Source organism: Gopherus flavomarginatus, chromosome 5, assembly GCF_025201925.1.
Source record: "Gopherus flavomarginatus isolate rGopFla2 chromosome 5, rGopFla2.mat.asm, whole genome shotgun sequence".
Taxonomy (NCBI): domain Eukaryota; kingdom Metazoa; phylum Chordata; order Testudines; family Testudinidae; genus Gopherus; species Gopherus flavomarginatus.
The window spans coordinates 4,102,729-4,123,012 of NC_066621.1; the positions used below are offsets into that span (position 1 = coordinate 4,102,729).

Here is a 20,284-nt window from a genome sequence, read left to right on the forward strand (position 1 = left end):
CCCCACTCGCTGTGTTAGTGCCAAGGGGAAAGGGCTGCTGGGACCAGCACCAGCCTGTACTCACCAGCAGGGGGCGCTCGCTCATCTGTTTCACAAAGTCCTTCGAACCAGCTGTTTCAGCCTCACTGGTGCACTGGGCCAGCTGGGGCTGGGGAGGGAGAGAGACATGGTGTTAATGATGGCAGGAACGGGTCATGTGACCTTCCCCTCTAGGAGACACCAGCACTGCAGGGCGTGGGACTGGCTGGCTCAGGGGCTGGGGCAGGGTCTTTCTCCCCAGGCAGCCTGCCCCAGCAGGGGGCGCTGTAGGGCAGAGAAGGCATCACTGGGCCCATCTCACACACACACAAGGGCAGGGAGAGGCAGGTACCTTGGAGGGGACGACCTCAGAGGCGTCCCACACCCGGACCCCGCTCAGCTCCACGGGGAACTGGAACGTGACCGAGATGGGGACGCTTCGCTGCCGCAGGTTCTTGACCTGAAAGAAACAGACTCTCCATAGGGCACTGCAGGAAGAGAACCCAGGAGCTCTGATCCCCAGCCCCCGCTCTAACCCTCAGACCCCACTGCCCTGCCACAGCTGGGGACAGAACCCAGGAGTCCTAGCTCCCTGCCATCTCCCACCCACACCCCTTCCCCTCCATCACTAACCCACTAGATCCCATTAAACCACCTCCACTCCCTACCTCTTGTCCCATCTCCCCCCTCACACCCTGTGCCGCCTGCCTCACCTCGTACCGATGTGTCACTGGCACGCTTGCCCCTGCCTCCTTGGAGGAGAAGTTGACGTACTTGGTCGACTCCTCAAGGCTGGGGGAGGAAAAGGATGGAAGGAAGGAGAGAGACGGGAGAGTGATGGATGGGGCTGGAGGGTGGTGGTGGATGGGGTGCTGTGCTGCAGGGAGGGGCCCAGTAGGGGGCGCTCTCCCCTCTGTCTCCGCACTGACCTACCTGGTGAGGATGATGAAGATGCCGTACTTGACCGGCAGCTCCGCCCGGTGAATCATGCGCTCAGTGATGGGGCCTCCATTGTCACTGGGGGGAGCGGAGGGCAAAGGAGAGAGATGTGAGGAGACGCAGACAGATAACTGTGCAGGGAGGCTGCACCACAGGCCACTGCCCTGCCCTGCTCCATGCACGGCCCCCTACCGCTGCCCCCAGCCCACCCCCTGGCCCTGCATAGCCCCCTCACCTGCTGGCATTGGCCATGATCTGCAGCCTGTCCCCCAGGTCGGCCTCAGAGGAGACGTCGAAGGTGGCGACAAAGACGACCTGGAAAACACAAGGGTGAGACCTGCTGGGCTCAGGGCCTGGGGAACTGCCAGAGACTGTGGGGGCGGGGCAGATACAGGGGATCAGGGAGACTTTTGTATGAACTTAGATGGAATAAATGGGCCCAGAGAGGCGAAGGTGTTAATATGACCCTTTCCCTGCCCAACAGCATTAACCTGGATTGGGATCCACAGACCTCAGATGGTTCCGTACCTTGGCAACACCCCATTAATCATCCTTTTATTAACAGACAGAAGAATCAGCTAAGGCCTTTGCAATGTAATGTGTTCAATGAGGCTTTTATCCTCTCCCCTCCTCCCTGCCCTGCGCCTGTCACTGGAGAGAGCGTTTTATCCTCCCCCATCACCTGAGCAGCTCTGGGCGCAATAACTGGCCTCTGGGGGAGGAGAGGAGGTTAGTGGAGGGGCTGGAGCCAGCCTGGGCGCTGTGGTTAAAGTCCAGCCCTGATTCCCAGGGGACAAAATCAGGCAAAGGCCCTAGCGGAGAGAGCAAAGAGCAGCACAGAGAGAAAATGCAGCATCTGCTGCCCCTTGCTGGCAGCCCCCCTACTGGAGACACCCCGGATCAGTCGCACCGAGAGCTGGCAAGTGGTACCAGCCTTGGGCTGACATAGGCACTGGATTTAGCTGCTTTCCTGGGTGCAGGCTCACAGCAGCGAGCACAGCACATGGGCTTGGCCGGCTCAGCCAGAAGCTCCTTAGACAGAGGGGAGCAGGAAGAGGCAAAATATGGGGAGTGGGGGGGGAGGGAAAGGGAAGGAGCCCATGAGGCAGAGGTGGGGAGACAGTCTCCTGTCCCAGGTAGTGTCTGGATCTCAGCAGGGGCAGGGGCATGTGGGTCCCTCTCCCTGGGCCTGGCCGGGTCATGACACCTCTCAGGATCAGGATGATGAAGGCCCAATGGTGTTACGCTGGGTCCGAGGGGACGGGCTTGGGGGCAGCCATGACAATGACGCTGGCTCCTTCCCCTTTGTCTTTTACTCAACCATGTTCACCTCCCCCCTCTGCCCCCCGAGCCGCTTCTTTTAAGGACACAAAGGGGGAGGGAACAGCCTCTCCCCTCGTTATTTTCTCCCCCAGTGAGGCCTGATTTCCAGCCCCCCAGGTCTAGCCCTTGGTTTGCAGCCCCGGCAGGGCCTGACCCCAGCCCTGGAGTGACCTCAGGGCTCTGTTTGCACTGACTTGCCGGGCTCCCCAGGGTGCTTTCCACAGCACATCTCTTGTCATGGGCTGGGCTGACCCCAGGGAACTGCCCCTCTCTGCCCACAGCTGGGTTCACCCCTGGGGAGTTCACAGGCCAGGGCCCGTCCCTACCTCAGCCCCGCTCCAGAAGATGGGGTGGTTGACGTGGCAGGTGCTGTTCCTCTGAGTCTGCTCCTCAGAGCCCACTGCCGAGCTGCACCTAACGGCCATGGCCCTCCTGTTAGACTGAGCACAGGGGACGAGCCAGTGAGAGATGGGGCCACAGCCCCCCTGCTGAGCCCCCACCTACCCCCTGCAGCACAGTGCCCCCTGCCGAGCCTGCCCTCATGCTGGTGTATGTTGGGGTACCTGGAGTAGCAGGACTCGGCGGTAGGACAGTGCAGCCGGGTAGAAGAACCGCACTATGGTGCTGTAGGAATTCTCCCCATGGTTCTGGATGGAGACGGTGGTGTTGAGTTCAGGGGTGACCCCCACCACCAAGGTGCTCAAGCTAAGAGGAGAGAAAGGGGTGAGCTTCCTCCAGGAAGTGCCCTGGCTGCTCCTCAAATTTCCTCCAGCAGTGCCCAGCCGGGGACCCCAGTGCTGTGAGCTTCCTATAACAGTGTCCAGCAAGGGTACCTAGCGGTGCATCTTCCCCACAGCAGGCCCCAGACACAGGATCCATCAGCCCTGGAAATCTGACAAGACCTCCAGCTGGATGTTGAAGATCCGAGGCATGATCAAGCCGGATGCGTCCCACCATGGTAGGTGTTTTGGGGTAGGATTCAGTGACTTACCCAGAGAAATTGAAGGAGATTTCTAATTGGTCATCGCAGCAGCCATCTGTGCCACAGTCCTTCTGAAACGGGAGCTGGGGGGAGACCCAGGAGAGCAGGATCAGAGTGGGTGGGCAGGGGGCTGCAGCACCACCTGCCAGAGCAATGCAGGGACCCAGGGACCCTGCACTGGGGGACAGCTAAACCCATCTGTGACATTCTACATCTTGGGGGAGCACCGTGTGTGATGCTGTATCCCATAAAGCTTTATGGAAGTATGACATAACTGGAGTATGTTTTGTGCTGCCTGTGCCACGTAACATCTCTGTAAAGGTCACGGTCTACTATCAGGAGTGCCTGCAGCCTTTTTGTCGCTCTAGGCGGCAGAAGGTCCCACCCCCAAAATGGCACCCCCAAAAGAGGCAGCGGAAGGTCCCGCCTCCAAAATACTGATGACAACCACAGCAGCTGAACAACTGGCCGCCACCCCCCAAATGTTAATGCCCTAGGCGACCGCCTAGGTTGCCTAATGGCTTGCGCCGGCCCTGTCTACTATATCTGTTCATCCTATTTGTACACATACACCTCTACCCCGACATAAAGACAACCCGATATAACATGAATTCGGATATAACGCAGTAAAGTAGTGCTCCGGGGGGAGGGGGGGCTGCGCACACCGGCGGATCAAAGCACGTTCGATATAATGCGGTTTCACCTATAACGCAGTAAGATTTTTTGACTCCCAAGGACAGCGTTATATCGGTGTAAAGGTGTATCTCATTTTGTAGTTGAGGTTAAGAATATTGGCTGTATACTTGCTTGATTTCTAAGTAAGCTTTGTGAGGCATTTGGTCAGCTTCTCTAGAAAGGAATTTGCAAAGTTAAGTGCTGAATCAACAAGCACTTAAGGAACAATGCATCTTGGAATGCTCCAATCCACATAAGAAGTCTTCCTGGAACCGTACAAGATACCATGTGGGCAATGGCTTCTGCCTGTAAAGACTGTGTCATGCACGGACATGTGACTTGCCCAGGTGACTCCAGAACTCCATCTTGGAGCAGGACTTTGCATAGGAAAGAGGAGAGGGTCTCCACCCACAGGAGAAGCTCTATTTAAACCCCTGGGAGACCCCTCCATTTTGTCTTCGGCTAATTAGAGAGCCTCTCTACCCCCTAGGATACTTGGAAGAAACTGGAACAAAGGGCAGTGACTGCAAGGGGTTAGTGTGAGTGATTGCTGGCCCCAGGCTAAAAGGAGATTAGTCTGTAAAAGGGAGCATTCTGGAACTGGTGAGTATCTTATCTGTATTCAGTTTGATTAGACATAGATTTGCACATTTTATTTTATTTTGGTGACTTACTTCGTTCTGTCTGTTACTACTTGGCACCACTTAAATCCTACTTTCTGTATTTAATAAAATGACCTTTTACATATTAAGTCAGAGTATGTATTAATACCTGGGGGAGCAAACAATTGTGCACATCTCTATCAATGTTATAGAGGGCCAACAATTTACGAATTTATTTGGGGTTAGACCCCACTGGGAGTTGAGCATCTGAGTATTAAAGACAGGAACACTTCTGTTAGCTGCTTTCAGGTAAACCTGCAGCTTTGGGGCAAGTAAGGGTACAGAACAGAACACAGGGGCCCCATACTGGGCCCTTTCTCCTGCCCTGACCTACGCTGCAAGCAACAAGGACACTCAGAAGACAAGACTCCAACAGAGGGGACTGGCCCAGGTTTCAAGGGTGAAACCTGTGTCCTGTGAACTGCAATATCCAGTGAGGTGAGGAAAACTGCTTAATCTAGATGTTGCCCAGTCAAATAGAGTTGAAAATATATAAGCACAGAGTCTAAACTCTCTTTTGGTAACTAATGCTGACTTTTTGCCTGTCACGTATAATCACTTAAAATCTATCTTTTGTAGTCAATGGATTTGTTTAACTGCTTCTCTTTACCAGTGAATTTGCCTGAAGTGTTTGGTAAATCTGCTCAGGTTACAAAGGCTGGTGTATGTCCACTTTCCATTCATGAAGTGGTGAACCAATTAATGCAGTTCAAGATGGTATATTCCTGAGGTGCGAGGCTGGGACCTGGGGGGATTTGGCTGGTGCTTCTCTCTGTATGTGATTCGTGAGTGGCTCTGGGAGTGTTCATGCAATCTAGCTGGGGGTGGGGCTTCACATGCAGTTGTGTTGAGCGATCACAGTGCCTGGAGGAATTTGCTGCTTGTCACTAGCAAAGCATTGTGAGAGACAGCCCAGGCTGGAGGGTTAAGGGGACACAACAGTCCCAGGCTTCACCCCTGGGATGCCATCACACCATCATCAGCCCTGCACCTACCTCTCCTCCCCCTGACAATCCCTCTTCCATCTCCCCCTTTGGCAAGCAGCAGTATCACACTCCTAGCGGTGCCAGGGCAGGGGGACTGGTTGGCTCAGGGAGGATGGGCAACAGGACAGGGGGCCTTTCCCCTCTAGGGGGCCCTGGCCAAAATGAATTTTGATTTTTCATGAAAATTGTTCAATATTTTTAGATATAGATATTTTGGGAGCTTTGAGGAGAAGTTGGAATGTTTCCACAGAGGAGAGATGGGTCCATCGCCAAGGCAAACTCAGCATCCATCTGTCTCCCTCTAGTGGCTGCGCTGTATAAAGGGGTTTAGGAGGCTGCTGCTGCCGCCTCTGAATTTTCCAGACTCTTGCTTTCAAATGGTCACTGGTTTGATCCCTCCAGCAGACCCACCTCGGGGCCTAGCTCTGGCACCTTACCAAGCCTGCAGACACTGGCGCAGAGTCCTCACTCAGGATGGGTCTGAGGCGGCCGGCAGCAATGATGGGCTCCCCCGTCAGGGTGTAGTTGAGACGCAGAGTGATGGGGGTCACGGTGTCCTCTGGGCAGAGCTGGGGAGACAGAGAGGCAAGTCGGGCTCCTGAAGGGTAATGGGACCCCGGGGCTCGGTGGGACCCAGAGAGAGGTTTGTTCTCTGGGTGGTTTGGGAGCAAGGGGCAGTGTCAGAGGGGCAGACACAATGGGAGGGAAAGGACCCAGGACCCCTCCACACACACACTCACTCACAGGTAATATTATCTGGTATGTCTCACATCTTGTCTCGATGCCGAGTTGCAGCTCCCTGCTCAGGACGGGGCCAGTGGAGTCGAAGGCAGCTCGGATCTTCGTCCGCCCGGGGTCCAGGGCCAGGCTGTACTGGATGGTGCTGGAGATCCTGTTGCCTATGGAGGAGGGGAAACGAGGGACAGAGAGAGACTGAGAGCGGGAACTTTAAGGGGAAATGGGACATGGGGCCTTTTACCTCCATGGGGCCCTGGCACCAATCTATCCCCAGACCAGGGGCTTGACTGGCTCAGGGGAGCGGTGGGTGGGTATGGTCTGACCTAGGCTGTCCATGGTGCTCTTAGTGACGGTGAAGCAGACCTCTGCCCTGCTGGCCTCTGTGTTGAGCTGCTCCTGCCCCTGGCAGTCAAAGGCCGAGGTGGGGATGGTTGAGGGCTGGAAGCTGATGGAGACCCCAACTTTGAGCACCGGCCGGGACCTGTCATGGGAGGAACAGAACCATCACCCAGCTGCTCTCTGCAATGAGGCCAGGCCCCCTCCCTCCCTAGAGCCTCCCACCCAGCCTGGATGTACTCACAGCATCCCAGGGAGTCTTTGCCTTTTAAACCTCTGTAACTGTGTAACTCAAACAGGGAAGAAGACTTCTCTAATGCAAAAGGTGGCTTCCTACAGAAGGGGTTAGCTTCTGCCAAAGGAGAAGGCCATTGAGACCAACTGAGCCATTGTGATACACGGAAGAACAGACTTGGTTAATTGCATTGCTTACCCCCTCTAGGAAGAGAAACTCTGCACATGATCTTGTCCCATCTGCATGGGCTCTGGGGAGAAGGGGATACAAATCCCTGACAAGGAGAAAACTTGTTTCCTTTGTGCCACTTGGTTGCTAGAAGGGGAAGAATCACTAGGCATAAACAAAAGACCCCCAGCTACTTAGTCTGAGTTAGCCCTAAAGGACATATGGAGTTTGCTTATCACAGAAGATTCTCTTATCTTTTGGAATCTAAGATTGTAACTCATTTGCATGTGTACATTACCTGCTTTAACAGTATAAGCAACTCTTGTTTCTTTTTCTTAGTTACTAAATCTTTAGCTAGTTTATTACAGGATTGGCTACCAGCATTGTCTTAGGTTTGAGATCTGACATACGATTGCTCTGGGGTAAGTGACTTAGGGTGACCAGACAGCAAATGTGAAAAATTGGGACAGAGGTGGTGGTGGGGGTAATAGGAGCCTATATAAGAAAAAGATACAAAAATTGGGACTGTCCCTATAAAATCGGGACATCTGGTCACCTTAAAGTGACTGGTCCTTTGGGGCAGGGAGTAACCTGAAAATTGTTGTGGTTTTTGGTGTAAGGGACCATCTATCACAAAGTCAGGCTTACCTGGGTGGCAAGATAGACCAGAGTGCCTGAAGGGGCTCTCTGGGACGCCATGGTGAGTTTGTTATAGTACCTGAGGAATTCATACTTCTAACTTGGCTGGTGAAATCTAATTACAGAGCACACAGCCAGTTTGAGGTTTCTGCTCTTGCTGTTTTCCGACAGAACGCACGTGCACACATGCTGTCTGTGATTGCCATGTGGAGCAGTGCAACAACAGAGTAACTTACCTCAGCAGCAGGACCTGCCCTTGTGCTCCCACCGCAATGTCTGGGAGTCCATCCCCCGTCAGGTCTGTCCCGCCACTGATGGCCTGGCCAAAGTAGTGCAGCCTGCTGGGAAACAGCAACCCCTCTATGCGCTGTGGGTCAGAGAGAGCAGTAAGGGGTGGGGAAGGGGCGGCTGTACTGTATAATGGGCACTAGGGGGCAGCAGAGGGTGAGGGGTGGGGAAGTGGCAGCTACAGGCTAATAGGCACTAGGGGGCCGTGGGGCCCCATGTCGTTTCTTTCAGGATCTGTGATGACCCCTCCCACGCAGGAGCTGGGCTTACCTGTCTGCACTGGGGACTGAGGCCTCTTTTTTCCCCATGGAAGATGTACAAGGCCCCAAGATTGTCGTTCTCCATGGGGGCCCCGATGGCCACGTCCATCTGTCTGTCCCCGCTGATGTCCCCGATTTCAGACATGCTGGCCCCAAAGCGCCCGAACGCCTGCCCCTGCAGTGTCTTGCCGCAGGTCTTTTGCATCACCCCCTGTAGGCCCCATCCAAAGAACATAACATAAGAACGGCCGTACTGGGTCATACCAAAGGTCCATCCAGCCCACTATCCTGTCTACCAACAGCGGCCAATGCCAGGTGCCCCAGAGGGAGTGCACCTAAAGGTAATGATCAAGTAAACTCTTTCCTGCCATCCAGCTCCTCCCTCTGACAAAGAGAGACTAGGGACACCATTCCTTACCCATCCTGGATAATAGCTATTAATTGACTTAACCTCTATGAATTTATCCAGTTCTCTTTTAAACCCTGTTATAGTCCTAGCCTTCACAACCTCCTCAAGCAAGGAGTTCCACAGGTTGACTGTGCGCTGTGTGAAGAACTTCCTTTTATTTGTTTTAAACCTGCTGCCCATTAATTTCATTTGGTGGCTCCTAGTTCTTGTATTATGGGAATAAATAACTTTTCCTTATCTACTTTCTCCACATCACTCATGATTTTATCATATCCCTACTTAGTCTTCTCTTTTCCAAGCTAAAAGTCCTAGCCTCTTTAATCTCTCCTCATATGGGACCCGTTCCAAACCCCTAATCATTTTAGTTGCCCTTTTCTGAACCTTCTTTAATGCCAGCATCTTTTTGGAGATGAGGAGACCACAGTATTCAAGATGTGGGAGTACCACGGATTTATATAAGGGCAATAATATATTCTCCATCTTATTCTCTCTCCCCTTTTTAATGATTCAAAGATACAAAGGGCGAAAGGATCAGCACCCCCTACAGAGACTCTTCTCTGCTCCCAGCAGAACAGCGCCCCCTAGTGCCACACTAGGGCATGGGGGTCAGCACTGACTGCAAGGAGAGAGCATCTTCTACTAAGCCCGTACCCTGGTCCCTGCAGCACTGCGCCCCTTAGCCCTGGACTGGAGCATGGGGTCATCTCTGTCTAGCAAGCCATTTAATGGGATCCCAGCCCTAAATCTGTCCAGCTACATCATAAACCCCGGTTCTTCCCCTCTCCTACCTGCTGGTTAATCCGGCAGATATAGACACGCCCTCCATTCAGAGGTGTATAGTACATGGGGGCTCCGATCAGAACCAGGTCTGTGTTCCCATCTCTGTCAAGGTCCACAGTGCACAGTGTACCCCCGAAATATGAGCCAACCTGGAGGGGCAAATAAGCCACCCTTTCATTTTAGTCACTTCCTCCTTCTCCCACTGGGACCTCCCTTCCTGCCCCCCACAGCCTGCTGGGAGCAGGATTCAATCCCCATGTTCATTCTTTCCTCAACATCACCCTCCCTTTACACACAGCAGGTGGTATTATTACTGTCAGTTTTCTGTTCCACTGAACGTATAGGCTGTTAGGTCCTGGAGAAATGATGATCGTTCACTGTGGTTCAGTTCTTTTTAGCTGCTGTGTTTGTACAAGTGAAGTTTATTCATGGAGTCTACTTGGCTGAAATTGTCTTTCCACTTCTGTTTGCCTGAGCGCACAGGAAGCTGTATGTGAGAGGTGCTTCCTGCTAGCTTAAATAATGGCACCACAGCTACCACGTTTGCACAAATTAAATGTTTCCTTTCTCTGTCTGGATCACTCATCTAACTGAACATATAGGCTACGAGGCTGACAGCTCTTTGGGGGCAAGAACCATATTTGTAGTCTGTTTGTGTACAGTGCCTCACACAATGGGGTCCTGGTCTGTAACTTGAGCTGGTCTGTAGTGTTTCTAGGCACTACTTCAAAACAAATAAATGATCATCACTGTGGTGATCGTTAGCTGTGGTGCAGATGTCTACACCAGTAGCATTTATCCATTGCCTGAGTCCCTCTGACTGAAACCTCCCGGTGCTGCCTATAGCTGAGATCTGAACACAACATGTGGAAATATTGCAAACGTCCTCACCTCCCTCTCATTCTCTGCCCATCACTCCCCGTGCTCTCCCCTTACCTGCTCTCCCAGCACCTCAGTTTCCATCCGCCATCCTCCATGCTTGTCATCTTGCCTGAATAGGATGACTTTGCCAATGTGATTGTGGCGAGGGGCCCCAACCACATAGCTGCTCCGCCCCTGGGATGTGATGACCTGAACTGAATAACCTGCAAGAGACAGAGACACACAAGGTGAGAGGAGGGAGCAGGCATTTCCTGACACAGGGCCTCACACAGCCTTACAGCAGTATAAGGACTTGATCATAAGCCTTGCTGAGCCTGCATGGGGAGTAGGTGTCAGGAGCCCCCTTGCTCCCGTGTGGGAGATCAGCAACACTGGACCTTGCACAGGAGGATGTTAAACTTAAAGCAAGGGGAGAGTGCTAAGGCAGCAAATGGGGTCAGCACTGGCTGAGAGGGAATGAGACCCACCCCACTCCATGCAGCATAGCACCCTTTAGTACCTCACTGGGGCATTGGGGCCAGCATTCACTGTGAGAGGAGAGCGCCCCCTAGTGAGACCCAGGCACCACATCCCTAAAGCACAGCATCCTTAGTGCCCCATTGGGGGCATCCCTGCTTAGCATGCCATCTGATGGGATCCAAGCCCCAGATTTAAAGATATCACTTCAGCTCAAGATGTCAGGGACGTGTTGTCCTGAGGCTGCAAAGGAGGCAAAGAAAATACATTTTTAAATGCTTCCATCGTGATGCTAGCTCTCTGGGTAACAAGCAAGAGGGCACTGGAAATTCTCATTCACAAGAAAAATCTCAGGTGACATTGTCATTACTGGAACCTGGGGACAATTCTTATGGCTGTGACGTGAAAATCCCTGGTTCCAATCCAGAGTGGGTAAAAGGGGCAAAGGGTGGCACTCGACAAGACTCAACATGACAGACACCACTGCCTGTTTTAGAGTACAGATAACTCAGAACAGCAGGGGCAGGAAGCATGGGCAAGGGGTGAACCCCCACTTCGGGGAGACTAGCTTGTCCCCCAACTCCTTCCACCAAGGCCCCCTCCCCCCACTTCCAAGTGCCTGTCTTGCTTGCCCCAGCCAGCTGCCCTGAGCACCAGGCCAGCCCCAGCGCCAGGCCGAGCCACACCCCCCCACACACTGAGCTGGCCCTAGAAGCAGCCATCAGCAGGTCTGGCTCCCAGATGGAGGGGCCACAGAGCTCTACGCACTGCCCCGGCCCCAAGCACCAGCTCTGCAGCAGTTCCCGGTCAATGTGATCTGGGAGTGGTGGTGCCTGCAGGCGAGAGCCACATGGAGCTGCCTGCACACTCCGCCTAGGAGCCGGACCTGCTGCTGGCTGCTTCCGAGGTGAAGCACATTCAGCAGTGCCAGGACAGGCAGGAAGCCTGTCTTAGCACTCCTGCTGACTGAGAGTCACCCGAGGTAAGCCTGTGCCCCATCCCCACACCCCAATCGCCTGCCCCAGCCGTGAGTCCCCGACAAACCCGGAGCTCTTTCCTGCACCCCAAACCCCTCATCCCTGGCCCCACCTCAGAGCCTGCACCCCCTTCTGCATCTCAACCCCCTGCCCCAGCCCTGAGCCCCTCCTACACCCCAACCCCCTCATCCCTAGCTCCGATGGGTCACGGGCATCAATTTTCTTCAACTGGGTCATGAGAAAAAAAAAGTTTGAAACCTACTGCTCTAGCCCACTGATGTTAATTTTGGAATGTCAGGAAAAATCCACAGGGATCATTTCAAGGCCTGAAGCTGTTCAACATTTTCATCAATGGTTGGGAAGTAAATACAAAAACCACTGCCGACAAAATTTGCGGATGACACAAGATTGACAGAGCGTTGAATAATGATGAGAACAGGGCAGTCATACAGAGCATCTGGATGGCTTAGTAAGCTGGTCGTCCATTTAGGAACAAGCCATGCAGCCCATATGTGCACAGAGGGGAACTGTGTCTTGGAAACCATTGACTCTGAAAAGGATTCAAGGGTCACAAGGGAACATGAGCTCCCACAGCAATGCTGTAGCCAAAAGAACTAATGCGACCCTTGGATGTACAGAGAGGAGAGTAACGAGTAGGAGCTGAGAAGTGATTCCCCCATATTCCAATACTGGAACACGGTGTCCTAGTCTGTTGTCCACATTTCACGAACAATACTGAAAAATTGGAGAGGGTGCAGAGAAGAGCCATAAAAATGATTCAGGAGCTGGTGAAAATGTCTGACAGGTAAGAGTTAAAGGGCTCAGTCTGTTGAGTGTGTCAGAAAGAAGAGGTGATTGGATTCTTGCGTAAACAAACTTTCATGGGAGAAAAACACTGGGCACCAAAGGGCTCTTTGATCTCTCAGAGAAAGGCAAAACAAGTAACTGGTGGCTGGAAGTTGAAGGCAGACAAAGTCCAATCAGAAATGAGGCACCAATTTGTAACGAACTCCCCAGGGCCGTAGGGGAGTCTAAATGGTCATGTGAAAACAAGGATGTTAGTTATAATAGCAAGAGTGACCGACAGAATAAATGCTACAAAGATAAAATATTGACATCTTAATGTAAGTGAGGTAATAAGAACATAAGAATGGCCCTACTGGGTCAGACCAAAGGTCCACCTAGCCCAGTATCCTGTCTTCTGACAATGGCCAGTGCCAGGTGCCCCAGAGGGAATGAACAGACCAGGTAACCATCAAGTGATCCATCCCCTGTCACCCATTCCCAGCTTCCGGCAAACAGAGGCTAGGGGCACCATTCCTACCCATCCTGGCTAATAGCCATTGAGGGACCTATCCTCCATGAATTTATCTAGTTCTTTTTTGAACCCTGTTATGGTCTTGGCCTTCACAACATCCTCTGGGCAAGGAGTTCCACAGGTTGACTGTGCGTTCTGTGAAGAAATACTTTATTTTAAATCTGCTGCCTATTAATTTCATTTGGTGACCACTAGCTTTTGTGTTATGAGAAGTAGTAAACAATGCAGATAAGGAAACATTCTCCACACCAGTCATGATTTTATAGACCTCAGACCTCCTTTCAGCTGTCTTTTTTCCAAGCTGGAAAGTTTCAGCCTTATTAATCTCTCCTCATATGGAAGCCGCTTCATACCCCTAATCATTTTTGTTGCCCTTTTCTGAACCTTTTCCAATTCCAATATATCTTTTTTGAGATGGGGCGACCACATCTGCACACAGTATTCAAGATGTGGGCATACCATAGATATATATAGCAGCAACTGATATTTTCTGTCCTATTATCTAGCCCTTTAATTATTCCCAGCATTCTGATCGCTTTTTTGACTGCTGCTGCACACGGAGTGGATGTTTTCAGAGAACTAGCCACAATGACTAGAAGATCGCTTTCTTCAGTGGTAACAGCTAATTTAGACCCCATCATTGTATATGTATAGTTGGGATTATGCTTTCCAATGTGCATTACTTTGCATTTGTCAACATTAAAACAATAAAATATGAAAAGTTACAAGGAGAAAATTACAGTCATTACAATAATTACAGTGATACAATGACAATAGTTATTACAATAAAAAGTCAACCACAGCTCATCTGTCATCAAGAAAGAACATAAAAGCTTTTATAAATTGATAGATTTCACTTGTCAGTGAGATGCATCTGCTTCTGGGGAGAGGAGTGTGATCTTACTGGGGGAGGGGTGATCTCATGGGAGGGGGGTCCCACCCCTGGTACTGAAATGCACCACCTCTGGAGGGGGGCACCAGGGCTATTTATACAGAGATCCTTTGCCCAGCACTGAGGTGTCAGCTGCCTCTGGGGTGGGGCACGGGCACTGTTCATGCATGGATCCCTCACCCAGTGCTGAGATGCAGCTGTCTCTGTGGTGGGGTGCAGGGACTGTTTGTACAGGAATCTCTCCTCCAGCACTGAGATTCAGCCATGTTTGGGGTGGGGCACAGCAGCTTGTAAATCACCAGCTAGGAACACTGGGCTAGAGCTGTGTTGATAGACTTCTCTCAGGCTGTCCTTACCGAGGTAAGCATCTTCCATGTCCCCAGAGGTTCTGGACACATTGATGAAGCTCGGCTCCCTGCTGCTCCCGTACAGGTATATCCCACCGGACCAGTCATAGGCTCCCACCACTCCCAGCACAGGCCCATCCTAAACCGACATGCACGGCAAAGGGAATGGATTGCACAAATCAGACAGCGCAGCAAAATATAGCAAGGAAGAAATAATTAGCTGAGTCAGCTACTGCAGCACAGCCCCCTGCTCCTCCCCTCCCCCAGCTGCATTTGGCCAGCATTGACTGCAAAGGGGGAGCACCTATTACTGCTGTGGACTACCAAGGGGTAGTCTCTCCCATGCAGGCATTAAACCAGTGAGACTATCCAGGAAAATCCGTCAGGGCTGCAGCATGGGACAAGCACCGGGGCCAGGCGTCACTCACAGGGGACAGCAGGGAGCTGAATCCATCCTGAGACATCTCCAGCTGGAAGGAGCTGCCACTCTGGGACTGGGTGCCTGGGAGGGAGAGAAGGACAGACACAGGACAGATCATCCCTAGAGAGGCCTTGTGTCCCATCCCCACCACCATGAGCTAACCCAGTGCTCTTTAAAGGGAAAAGCCCCATGTCTCATTTCCTAGCCCCCTGAGCCAGCCTGAGGCTGGATTGGAGCCCAAGACCCTAGAGGGGAAAGGTCCCATGTCCCATTCCCTGCTAAGCCAGTCAGCCCCACTGAGTTAATTTGGCCCCCTGAGCAGGGCCGGCTCTAGGTTTTTTGCTGCCCCAAGCAAAAAAAATTTGGCTGTCCCCTCCCCCCTAACTCACACCCCCTTGCCACCCCTGCCCTGGGCACTCCTCCCGCCCCCGACCCACGCACACACCCTGTGCTGCCCCAGCTCTGGGCTCCCCCCAACCAGTGCCCCCCACCCACACACCTCCTGCCGCCCCAGCCCTGGGTCACTGGTAACTCGCTCCCAGGGTGGGTCATTCAGCAAGAATTTTGGATGTGCACAGAACAGATAGGATTGGTTCCCATATGGTTACAGAACTGCAGTAAAGTGGAACAATTTTCAGCTTGTGTACATGGAGGATATCTGGATGCATATTATCAGGGCCAGTGGTACCATTAAGGCGAACTAGGCAGTTGCCTATGGCACTAAGATTTGGGGGAGCCAAAAAGCAGTGCCCCCAATTTTTTTTTTTAAAACAGTGGTTCCTCCCTGAGCGTGCAGTCGCTGCTCCACTTCTCCCACCTCCCAGGCTTGCAGTGCCAATCAGCTGTTTGACGCCGCAAGCCTGGGAGGAGAATTAGAGCAGGGCGGCGTGCTCAGGGAGAATGCAGAGCAGAGGTAAGCTGGGGTGGGGAGGTGCTGCATGGCTCCCTGGGGCGGGGGAGCCTCAGGGCAGGGAGGGAGCTGCTGCGGGGGTGGGGATGCCTCAGGGTGGACCGGGGAGCGCAAGGTGGATCTGCCTAGGGCATGAAACTTTCTTGCACTGGCCCTGCATATTATAAGACTGTCCTCTATAAATGAGGAAAAGTTGAGGTGCCCTTATTATTCTTTTGTTCCACTCTTTGGCAAATTCCCCATAGAAGAAATGAAATATCACTGGCTTCCTTTTAAACAAAGAGCAATGGCTGTTGAAAATAGTAATTCCAGTCCTAATAACCACTGGGAAGCATTTCTTGCTCAATTTTATCCTGCTTTTTCTACAGCAAGTTACAGTGGATCAGTATGTTTGATTTGGGAGAAATGAAGTAACAGCTGCCCAAACTGAGCTTGAGCGCTCCTGAATTTTGAGGGGTTCAAATCTGGAAAGCAGGTGCTAGATTCCCTTTCTGAATATTAGCTAAATCTGGAAAGGAAAAGTCAATTTCTGCTTCCATGGCTCAGATGTGGAAATCCTCCTGCGTGCGTGGTACTGTATATAAAGCTGCCCAGGTCCAGAGCCTCCCCTCCTTTACTTTTCATTTTAAATTCTAGTGGGATCCACATACCTCCCTTGCTAAGCTTCAGATAGAGAGGGGCACTGTCCATTTAGTCCACCCAATTCCTTCTTTGGGGGCTACCAGGTGAGGTCACACCAGTATCCCTAATCCAGGCTGGGGATGTTTTCTGAAGGCGATATCTGGGCCAAAGCCTTCTACTCCATGGGCACACTTGTTCTCCATTCACACTGCCACTCCCCTTCTAGCAGCCAGCTCTCCATTCAAGCTGCAGCGCATGGAGTCTCAGCTTCCCACTCCCTCTCCCTCCCTTTCTTGTTGATTGCTGCCAAGGGAATGTTGGGAAAGGTAGTTCTTTCCCTGCTCCAGGGCTGGCTCTATAGGCAGGGAGCTAGCCAAGGAACTACAGCTCCCAGGGCCCCCTGTTGGTTCTCAGCTCCCAGGCTGGATCCCTGCCTGCTGCCGCCCCTGTAAATGGGCTGCCCCAAGCAGCTGCTTGCTTTGCTGGTGCCTAGAGCCGCCCCTGCCCCTGAGCAGTACATTACAGGAGCAGCCAGAGTTGCTAGCAGTTCACCCTGGAGCTCAGATACTCTAAAGAGTCCATTCTGTGCCCATCACCAGAGGGATGGTTCCTGGGTCCCTTTGCGATACAGAATCCAAGCAGCTCCCTGGCCCATCGCTACCCCGGGAACCTGTTTATACAGCCTCAGGGCAAGTGAAGTGCTTCTCCCTAGTCCAGTACCTTCAATGGCAAAGATCTTCTCCTGCAGCTGGTTCTGGATGCCCCGGAGGGCATCAAAATCATTCACCTGGAAGATGTGCTCGTCGGTGGGATTAGAGGCGATCTCATGGAGCTCCCGCTGGGCACGATACTGGGAGAAGGCATCGCCAACCTTCATGAGGCAAAGGTGCAGGAGAGACCAGGGAACAGAAGCAGAAGAACATAAGCATGGCCAGACTGGGTCAGACCAATGGTCCGTCTAGCTCCGTATCCTGTCTTCTAACAGTGGCCTTTGCCAGATGCTTCAGAGGGAACCAGAAGTGAGCCATCCCGTTGTGCCATCCCAGCATCTGGCAGTCAGAGGCTTAGGGACACCCAGAGCATGGGTTAGCATCCCTGACCTTCTTGGCTAACAGCCACTGAGGACCAATCCTCCATGAATTTATCTAGTTCATTTTTGAACCCAGTTATACTTTTGACCTTCACAACTTCCCCTGGCAATGAGTTCAACTGTGTGTTGTGTGAAGAAATACTTCCTTTCATTTGTTTTAAACCTGCTGCCTGTTAATTTCATCAGGTCACCCCTTTGTAGATTTCAGGTCTAGCTGCTCCAATAAGTCATTTATGGCATCTACAGACTTAATCTCTGCAGCCTGTCCTGAGGTGACATGTATCCAGTTAATATGGGGACAGTTGAAATCCCCCATTATTACTGAGTGTTCTGTTTTTGTATCCTCTCTAATCTCCCTGAGCATTTCACAGTCACCAGAGTAAGTCACAGCCAAGAGCCCTGGACAAATACCCACCAGCGTTTGTGTGTGCGCGCACACGTCTGTTTTATCATCCCCTAGTGCTTGCAGTGCATGAACAGTATAAAAGACCTACTACTGCTCTATTACAAGGCTTGGGGAGCATCTCCCTTTAGCTCTTATCTTCACAGAGTTACAGGACCAGGATTCTAGACCCAGCTTCCCCCTGGATGCCACAGAACTAAATTATACATGAATCCTACTCCATCCAGTTTTGTTGTTTCCTGGCTCATATCCCTTTGTTCCCTTTCTGGCACTTATGCCAGGTTTGCTGGGCTCCCACCAGGGAGATTCTTCATTGTTAAAAATACACTGTTTTCCTTGAATTAGGGGGCTGGTACGAACGGGGGGGCCATATGGGGACAGATAATTAGTGCAGACAGCATCTCCACCAGTAGATGGTGCTAGATCTTTATCTTAGTGTTACATTGTTGTCTTGTATGTTATATTGTTGAATGATCCAATTGGGTGGGGGATTGGAAGTTCAGTCCTGCCTGTGTGTGCTGGAGTTGGTCTTTGCAGTGTCCCAATAAGTCTCTGTGCTTCTGTAAGCAAGTGTTACAACTGGTGGCAGCAGCAGCTTCAAGATGGCACAAAACACTTTTGCCTGAGAAGAAATGTACTGAACACGCAGATGAAACTGGAATCTGTGAGCCCTTGCCAGATGCTGAGCTGTTGCTCGTCGTGAATGTTTGGACAGATGAGAAAGCAGTTCAGTACCTAGCAGTGCTCTTGGATGGAGATGCCAAAGCATTTTACCATCAGCTTCCAGTGCAGCTCAGGCTCTTACAGACAAATACGCAAATGCTTCTCTGCTGCTCTGAGGGGGGATTGGTCCTTTTGAAATACCGGAAGGAATGGTAAATGAGCGGAGTGGGAATCCCTGCACAGTTATTTGTGTGCATTACATAGATTGTTTGACAGAGTTTTCCCTGCATCACCCTATCTGGGAGATAGCTGAAATGAAGCAGAACCTGTTTCTCCAAATCTGCGAGTGGCAATGCAGAGATGGACATATGCCCAGTATCACGCCATGAGAAAATCATGTGTGAAATGCCAGTTTATAAATGGTTTAAAAGGGGAACTTCCTAGCCTGCTGGATAAACTGGATAAACCTATGGACCAGATTACCCCCAGAGTTCAGAATGAGGAAGCAGAATGGGGGTTTCCTTAAAAATATCAGCTGTTAATTTTCAGCCTCCTGTGGGTCAGATGAGAGAGATGGTTTCCCAGGTGGGTCCCAGACCAGATGGCATTTGCAGGCAATATGGCAGAAAGGCACTGGAGATGGAATTGTCCAGGCAGAGAGATGCCACACCAGGGAAACTGAAAGTTGTTGATGCAGTAGGTCCATCAGCAGCATCTACTAGCATGGCCCTTGTGAAGACCTTCCCCGATACCTGTTACCATGTGTCTGGAGACAGACGGCTGGAAAACCACAATGCTGTTAGACTCAGGATCTGAAATAAGTCTGATCCACGGAGAACAGTTGAAGGGGAAGATTTGTATCGCAGGAGTTAAATTGGTGACTATTAATTATCAGCCACTGCTGACAGCAGAAGAAATCTAGTCCTCTCATACTAAATGGCCCTGCTAAAGATTAGAGACTAACATCTTGGCCCAGAATCAAAAGGTGGTGTTGGTGGGTCACCCAGTGCTAGTAGCCCCAGACTTTGAGAAGGAGCTCCTACTACAAATGGACGCCTCTGAAGAAAGGTGGGGAAGCCATACTGTCTCAAACAGTAGGAGATGAAGAACATCCAGTCTGGTACCTTAGTAGGAAACTCCTTCACGGAGAAGGAAAGTGTGCCCTAGTAGAGAAGGAATGCCTCGTAGTAAAAAACAGGCCACAGAAAGCCTCTGCTATTTCCTGCTCATGCGGAGATTGATCCTCGTTAGAGGCCAGGCTGCCCTGAAGTGGATGCACCAGAACAAAATACAAAATGCCAGGGTAACAAGATGGTTCCTGTCGCAACAGCCCTTCTTCTTCAGGGTGCAATGTAGGGCTGGCGTCAGGCCCAGCAACAGCAATGGCCTGTCAAGAGTACACCGCTTCTCGGCCCAAGTAGACTAACCTCATAGCATGGAGCAGGGGGCAAGGGGGGATACGTGAAAAAGTCCGACCTGCCGGCTATAGAAGAGTGGTGGGAGGCAGGTTTATCAACCCTAGGATAGGGAAGGCCCTTTTCCCTGTGAACTGAAAAGAGGTTATCCCAGGTTAACTACAGACACTCGAAGTCCAATTTAAGGGCTGCCAGTGACCTTTAAAACCCCTGGTTCTGGTGAGAAGCAAGCCGCAGCAGGGTTAGTGGCAGCAGGGAGAAAAGGCTCCTCCTGGGTGGAACGCAGCTTTCCACCCCTATAGGGAGGACCACCAAGTCAACTGGTGAGAGGGGCAAGAGCCTCAGAGAGCCCGTTGGGTGAGGAAACCCAGGGGGCAACGGACATGTTGGGCCTGTGGGTGACAAGAACACATGCAGTGGGCATATCCAGGCCCAAGGTGAAGGCCTAAGG

At 51.8% G+C, this 20,284-nt stretch overlaps 1 protein-coding gene across 3 annotated transcripts in view; it reads right to left on the bottom strand.

The window, feature by feature from the left end:
* LOC127052744 (integrin alpha-D-like) overlaps nt 1–20,284 on the bottom strand; it is a 28,673-nt gene that overhangs the window by 1,805 nt on the left and 6,584 nt on the right. For 2 of the 3 annotated variants that reach the window (XM_050956684.1, XM_050956685.1), the window contains 18 exons: nt 16,983–17,133; nt 14,739–14,812; nt 14,320–14,449; nt 10,375–10,523; nt 9,447–9,587; nt 8,260–8,460; nt 7,938–8,068; nt 6,647–6,804; nt 6,330–6,484; nt 6,023–6,154; nt 3,272–3,345; nt 2,844–2,985; nt 2,607–2,720; nt 1,193–1,272; nt 952–1,035; nt 732–810; nt 371–478; nt 65–148 (listed from right to left, as the gene is read on the bottom strand). In XM_050956684.1, coding sequence (XP_050812641.1) covers nt 65–148; nt 371–478; nt 732–810; nt 952–1,035; nt 1,193–1,272; nt 2,607–2,720; nt 2,844–2,985; nt 3,272–3,345; nt 6,023–6,154; nt 6,330–6,484; nt 6,647–6,804; nt 7,938–8,068; nt 8,260–8,460; nt 9,447–9,587; nt 10,375–10,523; nt 14,320–14,449; nt 14,739–14,812; nt 16,983–17,133 — 2,187 coding nt within the window. Of the gene's footprint in view, nt 1–64; nt 149–370; nt 479–731; nt 811–951; nt 1,036–1,192; nt 1,273–2,606; nt 2,721–2,843; nt 2,986–3,271; nt 3,346–6,022; nt 6,155–6,329; nt 6,485–6,646; nt 6,805–7,937; nt 8,069–8,259; nt 8,461–9,446; nt 9,588–10,374; nt 10,524–14,319; nt 14,450–14,738; nt 14,813–16,982; nt 17,134–20,284 lie in introns of those variants that run through there. The other variant, XM_050956687.1, reaches the window with a different exon arrangement.